This window comes from Trachinotus anak, unplaced genomic scaffold (genome assembly GCF_046630095.1).
Source record: "Trachinotus anak isolate AG129_WGS33_773 ecotype Australia unplaced genomic scaffold, CSIRO_AGI_Tana_v1 ptg000008l, whole genome shotgun sequence".
Classification (NCBI taxonomy): Eukaryota; Metazoa; Chordata; class Actinopteri; order Carangiformes; family Carangidae; genus Trachinotus; species Trachinotus anak.
Window position 1 is genome coordinate 16,031,777 of NW_027273859.1, and position 14,582 is coordinate 16,046,358.

At 39.9% G+C, this 14,582-nt stretch overlaps 2 protein-coding genes across 13 annotated transcripts in view; one reads left to right on the top strand and one right to left on the bottom strand.

The window, feature by feature from the left end:
• The window catches only part of LOC139624182 (guanine nucleotide-binding protein G(q) subunit alpha), a 20,826-nt gene extending 16,264 nt beyond the window's left edge, over window positions 1–4,562 (bottom strand). Inside the window, exon 1 of the mRNA XM_071483083.1 lies at window positions 2,933–4,562. Within this exon, the coding sequence (XP_071339184.1) occupies window positions 2,933–3,068 (136 nt within the window). The 5' untranslated portion in view covers window positions 3,069–4,562. The remainder of the gene's footprint in view (window positions 1–2,932) is intronic.
• Window positions 1–13,632, top strand: part of wdr31 (WD repeat domain 31) — a 13,857-nt gene extending 225 nt beyond the window's left edge. Inside the window, exons 2-12 of one of the 12 annotated variants that reach the window (XM_071483073.1) lie at window positions 1,855–1,963; window positions 6,624–6,750; window positions 8,592–8,663; window positions 9,118–9,250; window positions 9,603–9,677; window positions 9,802–9,946; window positions 10,865–10,965; window positions 11,133–11,200; window positions 11,999–12,140; window positions 12,828–12,990; window positions 13,132–13,632. In XM_071483073.1, coding sequence (XP_071339174.1) covers window positions 8,617–8,663; window positions 9,118–9,250; window positions 9,603–9,677; window positions 9,802–9,946; window positions 10,865–10,965; window positions 11,133–11,200; window positions 11,999–12,140; window positions 12,828–12,990; window positions 13,132–13,334 — 1,077 coding nt within the window. In that variant the 5' untranslated portion in view covers window positions 1,855–1,963; window positions 6,624–6,750; window positions 8,592–8,616 and the 3' untranslated portion in view covers window positions 13,335–13,632. Of the gene's footprint in view, window positions 1–1,731; window positions 1,964–6,623; window positions 6,751–7,113; window positions 7,792–7,973; window positions 8,089–8,591; window positions 8,664–9,117; window positions 9,251–9,602; window positions 9,678–9,801; window positions 9,947–10,864; window positions 10,966–11,132; window positions 11,201–11,998; window positions 12,141–12,827; window positions 12,991–13,131 lie in introns of those variants that run through there. The other 11 variants (XM_071483077.1, XM_071483072.1, XM_071483076.1 and 8 more) reach the window with 11 other exon arrangements.
• The last annotated feature ends 950 nt before the right edge of the window (window positions 13,633–14,582 follow it).

The following is a 14,582-nucleotide window of genomic DNA, read 5'->3' on the forward strand; positions in this document are numbered from 1 at the left end:
GAGGTTTCATTCTGAATGAATCTTATGTTCATGATGAAGAAGATCAATTTCAGCTGGCTCTTGCTGAGCTGCCATGTGCCTCATTGTTCTTTTGCTGTGTCAAACATCAATTTTAACTGGACTTTTCCTGAGTCACCTACCGCAGTGAGGTCTTTAGCCCCTCTGACTTACTAGCTAGCATTAAACTGTGTGTGCTAGACATCTTTTGAGGTCAACACTGTCAAACCCCCCCCTCCTCCCCTCTGTCCCTCTTCAACTTCTCTTCCTCATTGTTGCTAGTGAAGAATTCTCGGTCATCTGTCCAAGTTACTGTAAATGAGTCTTAACTTCAGTACGTCCTCTTTATTAGTTTACAGCTCCTCAATGGGCATTAGATGAACAAGGGTGATGGATTACATGCTTGTAATGTTCTCTAAACTTGCTTATTTATTATGTCGCATATCTTTCAACATACACAGCCCCTATGGACACAAAGCAATTAGTGCGTTTGAAAGATTATGATCGAAGTTTAAAAGCCAAGATGACTTGTGAAAAACTGAGCAGTTGAGATTTTAAAGAACAGAAAAACTTCTAAACTTGACTCGAGAGTTTTGTACTCAAGTCCCATGGGACATAAAGCAATTAGTGAGTTTCAAAACCCACAATACACCGATAGCATATGGGTTAATGGAGCCGTACAGAGCACACACACACAACTTCCTTCGGTAAACTCGATCACTAGTTGTGGGGGTTGTGCCGTCGATGTCTAATATACACACAAACAAAAAACACAGAATTTTATTGTGAATTCAGAGACCTATGTGTAAGCTGATATATATATATATATATATATATATATTAATGTCACTGACAAAATGGTTCATTTAATCACAATTGTTTTAGGAGCTCAGGCATGTGCATGTTGCTGTATATATGCCAACAAGGGTCAGTTAGGTCTACTGCCCCGGTTTAGCCTTGACCATATTCCTATCACATTTCCTATTTATACTCTGGTCAACCTCCCTACTCCACCCATCAAATCATTCCTAAAACACCTCAGGCCAACATCACACAGCAGACAACTATCTATACCTCTATAGTCATGAATGCTGGACAGAGTGGTATTTATACCCTGCTAATAACACTGTCTTCTGTGTGTAAAGTGTAACTTTGTCATTGCAGAACATTCATATAATATTCATCATATGCATTACAGAGAAATCTCATGTGTGGTTAACCATGAAAGGAAACTTTTCACTCTACAACTTAATGGAGCTTGCTATAGCTTCCATACAACTCCATATTCAGAGACATTAAGTGCACGCATTCTGTCATTAGAGGCACGCTATGAAACCACTCTGAAATATAATAGCTCATACTGATAAAGCCTACTGATTAAAACAAAATAAATAAATAAATAAATTCATGATGAGTGTGAATCATAACCATGAATTATTTGGTTTAGGCCATCAACTGCTCTGCATCACACAAGAATGGTGACTAATCATTCAATAAGTACTATATACTGTCCTATGAGAAATACAGTTATGTCGTCAATCTCACATCGTCACTTTTTAGTTTGGGACATTGGCTGTTTAAATGTTTGCATAATGAGTGAATTGTTGGGTATTAGAAGAGATTAAGGGGCAACAACAACAACACAATTATTTGTCCGTATTAAACAAAGGAGGTGGCGGTCAGTGCCTGCAAATCCTGTTGGGGGTGATTCATTTCAACATTTTGTGCTAACAGGAGGGCAAAGGGGAAACCTTCATCATTCAACCCCCATTAAACATCCCTTGGGAGGCAAAACTAGGATCTAACAATCAAAGTTTCCAGCCTGCTTTGCACTTTTTCCTTCATGCATTTCCTAAGGAAGTGAGAGACCAGAGAATGGATCAGGAGGAGAGGTTTCTGGCACCACTCTCCACCACCACGGTCATCTAATGGGCCTTTCGTTGAAAATCTAATTAAAAACGGAATGGTGAGTAGATGAGTTGTTTTCCTCATATTTCTCCAGTATGACTAATACTTCTCAACAAGATTTATCCCCCAACACCCTGCTCCAATTTCACAATCCCACACTGTAAAAATGCACAGGTACCAACATTATTACTGTAGTTAAATGTCATGGGACTGTGATTGTATGATTAGGCCTTGACATTGGCAACTGAAATATTACATGAATCTATTGTAACGTACTGTGTCTCTACTTACTGCATTACTGTTGTGTTTCAATTTGTTGGAGAGTGATTAAAATGAAATGAAAACTGCATATACTGATGGATGCATGAGCATACCACCACACAAAGGGTTCTGTTTATGAAAGGACAACATACTCCCAACCCTGCTCTATAGACTGACACCTGTGATATAATCATTGCCAGGGTTAGATGTTAAACTGCAATACTGTCTTGATTACGCCCAATAAAACGCTAGGACTTTGGTCCAGCCAATACTTGACACAATCACAAGCACACCACCTGGATGGGCCCTCTAGGCCTGGCTGCCCAGCTTGCTGTCAGGCCAGTGAAAGCATGGAGAGGCAAGAGGTTAAGAGTTAAGGTCCATACTGTGTAGCGACTGGTAAAGCATTTGTTTCCTCGACACTAACCGGACGCAGTTATTCAAATCAGGTGGTTTTTCACACTGGGAGCCTCGCAGGCCTGGCTGGGCTGCATCTCCTCCCTTCGCTGCCAATCTGTGCACTCGACTCCCAACACGGAGACATTTCAAACACCCACTCCCAAACTTCACCCAGGTGGGAAGCCCCATTACTAGACCCCCCTCCTCCTCCTCCTCCTCCTCCTCCCCCTCCTCCCCTCTTACCCCTCCACCCCACACCTCCCCCTCCCTCTCCCCGACAAAAGGCATTTTTTGAGGACAGGAATTTGGACTTCGCTTTGCTCACCCCACTCCTCTCCCTCCCCGTGTTTCTCCCTGCCGAGCTTACCGAGAAGCAACAGTTTCAGCTCCCGGCGTGCGTCCCTCTTATCCCGGCGGAGCTGCCTCTCGATCTCGTCGTTGATCCGCCTCGCTTCTTTCGCCTCCTCGCTGAGGCAACACGCCATTATGGATTCCAGGGTCATTCTCTCCTCTTTTTTTTTTTTAATTAATTTTTTTTTTTTTTTTTTTTTTTTTTTTGTTAAACACGCACTTTTCCGCTTTTTCCTCTCACTGATTCATCTAGGTATCAGATTCGTTGGGGTAAAAAAAAAAACAAAACACAACAACAGAGGCCTGTGAGTGCCAAATAACGTCCTCATACAGGCCTACTTGTGGTGAAATAACGCGTGGACGCCCTTTTATAATGAGTCTGAACAGCGCACAGATTGTGGTGGAAAGGAAAATTAGATGTTTGAGAAATTATTGACCCCCTCCCTCCCCCCGCTTCGCTTCGCTTTCCGGGCCTCTCGACAGCTTCAAAATAGTGTCCAAAGCGGTTTGAGTTGAATATCTGTGCAGTCTTAATTGGTGTAATCTGCTTTTCCTTCTCAATATGATCAACAGATCCTTTTAAGACACATCCTCCGCGCTGCTCCGTGTGATCTCGTTAAGCATTGCCATCCGCCACTCTTCAAAGTCTTCAATGTTGTTGTTTTTTCATTTAGCAAAACCCCTTGTGTTCAAGTTGTCGTCGTGGATGAGGGCAACGGGGAAAACACATGAATAAAGCTGTCCTTTTATTTTCCAATGGCTCCACTCCCGGGCGTGGTAAGGCAGAATATGGCGGACTTTCACTCCAATCCGCTAGGCTGGGATACAGTACAGTTATCTCTCTCAGTCTGCAAAAAAAAAAAAACCCCAAGAAAGCCACACATAACACAGCATTTCAACCGGAGCTCTCGACACCGCGGCGAAAACGTATCCCAGCTTGTCTTAAGAGGCGTTCGCGTCCATGGCTCGGGAGTCAGATGCGAAAGAAAGCTCTTCAACGCCGTGTTGTTGCTTTCCCCCCCCCCCGGCCAATCTTCTCCTTTTCCTCAATTCTCTTCATGTATTTTTATTACAGAGGCCATCCACTCCTCCGCTGGCAGGGTGACGTCGGCCTCCCATCGACTGGGGGGGGGGGGGGGGGGTGTCACGTCAGACAAACGCCACACAAGTATTTATGCCCCCAACCTGTGGAATAGAAAATGGGTATGAATGGACAGGCTGAAGTCACATCTGTACGTGCAGGGGTGTAATAATAGAGAGCTGCTCCACTTAAAGTCTGCTTTTTTTTTTTTTTTTTTTTTTGCACTGACTTTTGTGGGAGAAAGTCCTTGTGAAGAGTGATCAACACAGCACACATTATGTCAGTGACTATGATGGATTTACACTCGCATGCATTCAAATAGCAGTGCAATACATTTCTCTTTGTGTTGCTTCAATTCCATGGCCACTTTTTGGTGTTACTAATGTGGCTCCTCAAAATACATACTTGGGTGAACTAATGCACCAGTCCCACAATGAATTCTACCTGCATGTACGCCTATTTCATGAAGTCCAGGTTTTGTTGGAAGTTTTTTAAGCCATATTGAATCAACTTAAAGGGTAATTTGGAGGCTGTAGTTTGTGTTGCTGTTGAATTGTAAAGTGAAAAGCAAGGGTAGATTTCTTTTAGAGCTTTTGTATTAAACTGCGTTACTGGTAGCTAAGTATACCTAATAAAATAGCTGCCACCATAAAATCAAGTGTAACTTTCAACATAAATTTTCATTGAATTGAATCCCTCGTAATTGCTTTTACACGTTAGAGTTGTGGCAGTTGTTGCTTTAAATACAATTAAATTTTGAGTATGTTAATGATTGAATGATGACCACTTAGTAGAGGTCATGCTAGCACAGTCTGATGGTTTTGGGTTGCTTTGGTCTTGTGCTCAAATATAGTGCAGTTAGATTTCATTATATTGTGTTTGTGTCCTTTAAATTGTTTCCACCATTTATAATTGTTGCACATAGATAATCTGTGCCATATACCTCTTAACAAACTGGGATTACACAGCAGTCAGTCACATTAATCTAACAACAAACCAACTCACTCAGAGACTGATGAAATGATAAGTGGATTGATGGATAGATGGATGTTAGAGGCCTTATCACATGCCCACAGTTATTCCAATATTGTCATCCACAATGTTCTTGCCTCTGCCATTAGTATTATCAATGAATTTAGCCATGTACTACTGCCCTTTCCACAACCAAACAATCATTACCCACTCATTGAGGGGAGGACTGTGGGATTATGATGTTAGTTTTAGCTAGTTGTTGCTGAAAAATATATAACAAAAGGGACATATTTTTACAAATGTAGTCTTTGATGGTAATTGTTATATAGATTTCTGACTGGTACAACAGTTTTTTCAGAGCCACAGTAATTTTATGTATATTAGAAATTTTTGGATTCCAACTTTAACTCATACCATGAACTCTTCTGAGTTCTTCAGTGGTACCCGACTCCAGGCTGCCTCTAAGGACAGCTGTCAATCAGGGTACCAGACGGTCCGTGTGGGTGTGATTCTGTTGAAACCTGCATATGTGAAATGATGGAATTTGATCACAAGCATATTTTATCGCCCTCAACACATATGACATAAATCTAATGCAGTTATTATAAATCAACACAATATTGTGTGAGCCATTTTGGGTTTGGGCATTTAAGCCTACAGTGGACTTGTCAGGCCATATGAGAGTAATAAGATTGGGCCCCAGGCAACACAATAGATTAAAGTCCAAAGCTATGGCTGTAGAATGAGTGCTGACCTGCTTTATTGGCCAGTTTTGGTTTAAACTAAAAGCTTTTTTTTGTGTTTAAGGCCTGCCTGAAAACTTGCCAGCTTTGTTTTTGGTGGGTTACATGCTGTGCTCCAGCAGTGACACTGACTCAATTACAAATCATTTCTCTGCACTGCTCTGCTTCTCATTCTGGGAAATGGCTACACACCACTAAATGAATGCGAACAAAATGAGCAGATGGACCTTTGATGGGTAAAGTTCATGTGTTTTTGACTGCATCATAAGAGATCTGCCAAACTACGACATTGTCTCCTTGCATATGGTAAATACATAAGTTCTGATGACTGTGTGGGTAAAGCGAATGGATCTTGCACTGTTAAGTCTGAGACAGGAATTATAGTGTAGTGAGGACTGAGTGTAGTACTGTACATGAATAGGAAAATATTGTTGCAAAGAAAATACTACTTGTAGTGGAACATAAATGGTATGCCCATACATACTCAAATTTGAAAACTACTGAGCATTGAAATAACATGTTTTGTTCGTAATACAATTATGTTTATAATCAGCCTCGCTTTGCCATAAAATGCCTGACAAACTAACACCTAACAAACATGAGATTATAACTGTAGTCATACTCACTTAACCTATTTGCTGCAAACAAAAAGTTAGAATTGAGGACATCTCACATAGGTATTGAGCAGTGTTGATTGTAACCTAACTAAGTGGCCCATTTAGACCATTTAAATGGGGACATCCCCATGACTCTGTGCTTAATTGCATATAATGCACTTGTTTAAGTTCAGCTCATAAAACCAAAGCTGGTCTTATCTTTTCTGACACTTGTGCAATGAAGCAGGTAAAAATCAGCTACAATTAAGCACATGAAAATGTGTCATGGAAAGAATAACTGTAAAATTGTTCCAGTAGAATGAATGTTAGCTGTCCAGGGACCTGGCTCAATCGTCCCAGATTTGCAGCTTGGGGAGCCATTCAACCTGTGTCTGTAATGAAGGTCAACCAACCAGCTCTCTAGAGAGACACACAGCCACAGGTCAGTAACATTTTAACCTGTCATGTGGTGTTCAGCATAACCTTTTTAGAGTAGTGATACCTTCTCTGAACAAATGTTTCATGCTGTCGGCTGAAACCATGTAATATTTTGTTCGTTGGCTAGGGATAAATGTGCTGTCCTCAGTTAAATGTGCTGTACCTATACTATATAATATCTTAATTTTGGACTTACATTCCAACCAAAGAAGATTACACAGAAGACCTCTAGGGGCCCCAGATACCCAAAGTTACTGCTTTGCAGTCCTTTTATTAGTTGTGATTTTTGTAAAGGAATATGGGGAATATGCATTTTTAAAGCACAACATATGATAAGGTATAACAGCTCTGAAAAGCGTCACACCTTTATCAGTTTGTGCACACAGTATTGACGTTACCTTGGTAACCTCTCGGTTGTGACCCTAGGCCTGGTATTTCATGTTTGCCCCACTGCCCTCTAGCAGCTTAATTCAGCCATGGGCGTAGATGTGCCAGTGAAAGAAAAAAGGAGAAAAGAAAAAAAATACCATTTATGTAATCATAATAAATATATATATTATTCATACATGCCCAGAAATACTGTGTACATGTACTGTTTACAAGTGAGCTGTAGGTGTAGGAAACATGCACCAAAGTTGGTGGAGAAATGAAATGAATCCCAAATTGTAGATCAGACTTTTATTTTGTAAGAGAAACGCTTTCGACTACTTCCTTCCCCGTGTCATGTGACCTCGTCCTCGCTTGGATACGAGAAAGCGTCGCTCCGTGGTCGCTACGGGGAGGGGGATGGCTCTGTTGTAGTTAAAAGACACTTTTGTGCACTTTGCCAGGCAGTTAGAACAACTTGCTGTCATGGCAGTCTGTGGGAAGCGCTTCTCAGTCGTTTGGGCAGCGACTCAACCAAGTTTAAACGATTGTTCATCCACGTTTTGTTGCTTCTAGTGCATCGATCTACCTTGGCATGACAGTTAAAGATTAGTTAGCATGCTAGCGAGCTAGCCGCCCATCCTCAGCATCACAAAGCGACCACGCCTACCACTGACAGGTAAGACATTTAACTCCACTTCTCTGCAGGAGTGTGTGTACAGGAGTGTGTCATCAACCATCATTTCATCATTAGTAACTTAAAAGCCCTGGGTGTTGTTACGTAATGACTGCCAGTACAGTTCATAGCAGGTGTTTTCGAGTGACTAATTCCTTGTGACAGTAATGATGCGGCTCTAATAGGATTTATGCCCTCTCCTTCCTGTCGCTTGCTTGAGGAGTACGCCAGGCTGACGAAGGAGGAGTTTAGCTGTGTGTCTCAGTTTGCGATGGTCTGTGTTATGCAAGATATTTTGTGGTAAGGGACTACTTCAGTTAGGTGTGCGATATTTGTAAGGGAGCCTTAAATATTATCATGCAGAGTTTAATTGTCATAAAACAAAATAATAATCAGAACATAATGATCCAAACCGTGCAGTATTGAATGATAATACACTGTGCCCTGAATTGATCTGCACCAAAATACTGCCATTCTCCCCTCAAAGCATTGATATTGATTGATGATTTAATACAGTAACCCAAGTGTACTTCATGGCAACTATATTCTCTTCACATTCAGTGTACTGCTGTTTTCTTTGAGTAAATGTATACTTAATGAGTATATGCTATTATGCATTAGAATTTAACTTACTGAGCTTTTGAATTGAACTGAACTTAATATGTAGGGTTGCACAAGGCCTGAGCCATTGTACCCCATCATCACCACTTGCACCAGAGACTGACATTTAGCTGCTTTGGAGCCCCTGCAACCACAATTTTTGTCCTAGTTTGATACCATTTCTTTCTGTGTCTGTGTATTAGTGTGGCCACAGGTTTCTAGTCAGACATGGGAAAGCTTCAGAGCAAGTTCCGCAAGAGGTCTGAGCTCTACAGGTGAGATGTGTATACTACTGAAACACTTTCTATGTCCTTGTTTGTACTACTATTTTCCGGATTTCTGTATAGAATCCATTTACACAAGAGAAAAATTAAAATTAAGTACTATCAAAGATGCACTCTGAAGGTCCTCACTTTTTGGGTGGCCAAATAATTTGGTGAGGATAGTTTTAACCCTAATTAATCTTAAGTAGGATAGGTCTATCAGTGCAGCCTGTGGCAGAACATATGTTGATTACACATACAAATTTTAAGGCTAAAATCAGATCAAATCAAAATTACTTTTACTGGCACTGATAATGAAGAAAAGAGGAGAAATTTAATAAGAGCTTTATTCATATAAAGGTTTGACAAAACATTTCTTAGAGATCCAGTATAATATTAATAAGAAAATATGTCTGTACATGTTTCAGATGTGTATTATTTCTTACTATTGGTGTTTTCTGTGCAGGGCATCTCAGGGGGAGAAGGCAGATAATACCTTTGACAGTCAGGTGGTGCAGTATGAACCTGCGCATCAAGGAGCCGTCAGCACTGTCACAAATCTCAGCCCAGAGCTGTGTGTTTCTGGTGGGAGTGACCAGGTAAATTAACATGTATATTAGTAGTACATTATTCCATATTTCCAGTATTGATAATAATTTAGCCATTAATTTCTGTCTGACCTTCCCACTTTCAAGCTTCTGATGACAAATTCAATTTTGCCAGTGGTTTTAAAATAATTACAGCTCAGTGAAATGCCTAATGCAACGAAAAGGCACTGATAAATTAGCATTTTCATTTAGGCAGTATAAAAAAGTATGATGGGCCACATCAAGCATGAGCACCCCTAAGTGACTGATATGAGGATGTACAGTTTGTGAAAAATCTTGAAACATGTAGGAATTAGTTTGTGTGCATGTGTTTGAATTTATGCATGTTTGTCCACCCCTGTAGGCTGTGGTGGTGTATGACTGGAAACAGGGCCGGATGTGTCAGTCCTTCCAGGGTCACAACCGAGAGGTTACCAAGGTAACATCAATACTTTGTGCATAGACTGATAAAGGTGTGACGCTTTTCAGAGCTGTTACACCTCTCAAATATACATATCCTCAGGCCTCGTCTCCTCTTAATTCTGCCTTCATCCATCTGCCAGGTGGTGTGTTATCCAGGCAGTACATGGATCTTTAGTGCCTCACGGGATAAAACTGTTCTGATGTGGGACCTAAACCAAGGGGATGAACCTATTCAGGAATTTTGTGGGCACGAGTTGGTGGTCAATGGAGTAGCTCTCAGCCCTGGTACACACACACACACACACACACACACACACACACACAAACACACAAACAGTCTCCTTCTTAACTGTTGCCTTAAAGCATTAAAAAAAAGTATAATATAAAGTTGCCATTCTGCAATTTATAGTATGTCAGAGAAAACTCAAGGTTATGATACCATATGCATTCTGTTATATATTTGTGCAGATAGAATCTTATTTATCCCAAAGAAAAGCTTACCATCAAAAACAGTTCATAGTACAGTATATCAATTCCTTGTATTTTAGCTTATTTGGGAACAGATAACTCTTAGAATAGTTCATGAATATTAAACACAAAATTCAGAACAACACAGCCACCAAGAGCACATCTACTGCAGAAGACAGAATCTTCTCCAGACTTCGTTATATTATATAAATATTTCTGTTCCTATTAGCTGCCAGTTATTGTAGCATTAAATGTAAAAAGCAAACTGTAGGTGTAGCTGTTGGACTGCAATTCCAAACATACTGAAACAATGTTTGTAAGAATGTTCACCACAAGGCCTCTTGGGTAGAGATCTAATTTGAGATGGTACAGAAACTTCTCAACAGTGTTGAAGGCTGAAGGAATATCTCTGGACTGATCTCATGTCTTGGTCAGTCAAGATGCTGCTACAATAGATGAAGTAATATATCAACCAACCACCTGTCTGGTCTGCAAGCAATGATAAATCTTTCATCAACATTTTTTGGACCATATGTTTGTGTTTTATTTACTAAGAAAGTTAGTACCACTAGCTCTAATTACTGATTTCCCTAGAACAGTTTTGTTGGAAGTAAAAACATTTGTGTCAGTTGTTGATGTGATATAGAAATGTTATGCACACAGACATCTATTTCAGATTACATGTCTACTGACCTGCACTGAATATATGAAACTGTTTTTTATTGTGGCTTGTAGATGGGCAAAAGCTGTGCACCGGTTCTCGTGATAACTGGATGTGCCTGTGGGATATAGAAACTGCAAAATGTGAACACAGACACAACATCTCTAGAAACTTGGTGAGAATAATACTATGTGCTTTTGTGTGTATACATCCTTGTGATAAGAGCTGTTTCAAGCTTGATTGTCTAATGTGTGTACCTGAGCATGTAGGAAAAAGAATCAAATCAATAGGCAAATCACTTTTATGAGTAAACTTTTCCACTTTCCCCTCTTCTCTGTCCAGGTGACACATGTGTGTTGGGTGCCAGGGAGCTCCTCTATAGTTCAGACCTCTGAGGATAAGACCATAAGGTACAGAAAGATTTGCTGCTGCAGCTATATTACTGTAGACGCACGTGTGCCATCTGCAGGATGGCAATAAAATTGATTCAGTAGAAATCCACAATGTTTGCAGTTGGTATTGTTAAATATGATGATTTGTTTTGACTTCATAGGCAAAAAGTTGTAGACATTGCAGGTGTGGACTGTAATACCAGTGCTACATTACAATTAGAAGCAGGCATGTAATGTAACTCATTTGGTAACAGTGCTGGGTCACAGCTATAAGTTAAATAAAAGCAACACTGAGACTGAGAAGTTAATTTCAGTCCAAAGCTTTTAATTGCGACTGTAGATAGTCTCTTTCATCTTCCCATTTCTTGTGTCTTAAAGAGAGTCAGATTAAACTAGTTCCAATACATACATATATAAAATATGTCCATAATTTAGCAACTCATACCAATTTTTACACTCTCCTTTGATCTAAATGATATGATGATTTAAAGTTACATGTGGATAAAACTCTTTATAAACTCGTACAGGATTGTAGCTTTTTATAAATTGATCAAACATCAATGTTACTGATATCAAAATTTTAGCATTATCCCGCCCAAATATTTGAAAATCAGATGAAGACAATTCAGCAGGACCTGGCACTGACTGGAAAGAAGTACTTCATCCTGCTGTATTTAACTCTCACCAGTGTATTTAATCTGATGTTTCAGATAAAACAGCGTTTTTTAAAAGCTTATGTCACATGACTTTGATGTGTTGTGAACAATGAGTGTGTGTGTATTTCTACTGCAATGACTCAACTGTGTATGTGTGCAGGGTGTGGGACAGCCGTACATGGCAGGTGACCAATACTTTTCCAGCCAAGCAATACATCCAGACACACTGTGACGTCTCTCCAAATGGAAACAATTTGGTGTCCAGCAGCAACGGTTTTGGAGGGCAGGGCTGTGAAGCCACGGTGAGACTATTGGAGGTGTTTGTGTGGTTCTTTGCTGTACAGGTTAGATATACCATACAGATGATGGATGTAGTTGAGGCTGCCAGTAGGTTATCTGTTTTATGGGTTTGTTAAGTCAGTACTGGACAAACACTGGAATAAACAATATGTTGTGTCAGGAAAGCCGGTGGTTACTCAGTCACTACCAGGTCTTTTCCCACTTCTCTCAAACAATACAACAATTAGACATTACCGTTGTGCAGATGGTCTCTGAATGTTTGTCTTATGGATTCAACTCACCCAGCTTGCAGTGTGCCCAGCTAGACCAGTTTTCCTCTCTAATCTGTCTGTTGTGACAGTAGCTCAGACAAGAGACTAATGTGGAGAAGTTAATCTGGTCCAATTGCACCTATTTGACTAACTACCAGTGGTTCTGTAGTACAGTCCAGTCTAGTAAAGAGTAATACCCTATCTTACTTGGTTTGCGTATGGTAGACTTTTAAAAAAATCTATATGTATATTTTATTACTTATTATTATTTAGTAATATGGATTACAATTAAATAATAATTATTATTATTATTGAGGAGATCAGATTTTCCAGTGCAATAAAAGTCAACATTATCAGGTATCCACTGTCTTATGCAGATATTTTTGAAATTTCTGACATAATCATTTGTTCTCAGTGGAGTTTTGTCTGTGTTGTTAGCTCTGGGACCTGCGTCAGCCTGGCTGTAAGGTTGTGGAGTACAGAGGCCATCTCCAAACCACAGCCTGCTGTGTGTTTCTACCTACAACTCCTGGTGGTACAGCTCAGGTAGCAACATCCTCCCATGACAGCTCCATCAAAATCTGGGATCAGAACACGGCAGGTAATACCTACTAATAGATGAAAACATTTACACACAGAAAGACAAATACAAACATACATGTGAGCGCAGATGCAGACACTGTTTGGGTGTTTGGTCTTTTGTATACTGACTCTCCTCCAACCCTTCTGCTGTTCTGTGCAGTTTGTTTAGGGACGTTGTCTCTGGATGGTGCTGGTCCACTGGTTTCTCTGGCTCCAAGTGACTCCACCAATCTGCTGTGTGCCAGCTTCAGCAATGGCCTCAACCATATTCAGGTGGGCCAGGGATCAAACCAGGCTCAGGGTTCTAGGGCAGGTTCAGGTGGGGCAGGTAGCCTGGACATGAAAGTTATGGCACGTTTCTGACAGCCCAGAAGAACCTGGTGTGACTCGTATCTTGACCGGTGAACAGCCAGTGACTTAACGAGCGCCATCACTGGATCTGACCATCATGTCAGTTTTTTTTTTTTTTTTTACAATTTTACATATTTCTATAGACTTTTTTGCTTTATTAGACTGTTATACAGTAAAGGATGACAGAGGAGATCAGTGAGAAATGGCAGGGGTGAAAATGCGTGTATGGAGGCTGTATCTTTTGTCCAACAGCGCCATCTGGATGCCCATCACATCTGTTTCACTTGGAGAACATAAACACTAAAATCATCATGTGTGGACTGTTGCATTATTGGACCAAGGATTTACTCAGTGTATACACTACTTCAGCTAGGTGGAGCTGACGAGATTGTTTATCCACATGCTGTATTGCTGTCAGTGGTGGTGTTGAAAATTTGGAAGCATTCTTAGAGCAGTAAAATCAGCTATTTGATCAGGACTTTTCCTGAGCCTGTCAGGAAAATGGAAGCCAAATACAATCTCATACTAAGATTATGAAATTTGTTTTAGTGCAGTCAGATTTGCAGTTTTGTTTGTCAAACTTTTTGTTTAAGGTTTATTTTTTCACCAAAACAGAAAAACTGAGTAATGAGGAACATGTGTATGTTGACAATAATATAACCATTGATTACTTGATTACTAGCTTTAACCTGTCAAGTGTTAGACCAGATTTATGTAAGTATGTACAATACAGAGCTGTATAAACATGCTTTGTTATTAGGTAGAATTCTGTCGATAATGGTTTTTAGATATTATTACCAATATTTTTAAACTGAAGCTGCTGATAGCTAAGGTGCCGATATCCAATATATTTAAATTTGAAAATTACTATGCAAGATTACTGAGTATTCCCTTTTTGATATATACTGTTTGAATAAACAAATGGGAATTCAAAATATATTGAAAAAATATTAATAAATTCCAAATAAAGCTGCTTAACCTGTCAACAGAAGACTTGATACCACTTAGGTACTTAAGATATTGATTAACAAGGTTTTAAGATGATTTTCTTTTTTTTTAACAATATGGTGTGGCTATTGTGATTTTACCAGCTGGTATTGAACTTTTTTGTCCAGACTTGCTGTGGGTTAGCAAGGAAATAATAATGTTAAGATTAACAGCCTTAAGTGAATGACTTTGGCTGCTATCTGAACTAATAATGGTCAGGACATGAGTTAAACATTCTTGTATTTGAAATGTAACTTCAGTACTCAATACCCA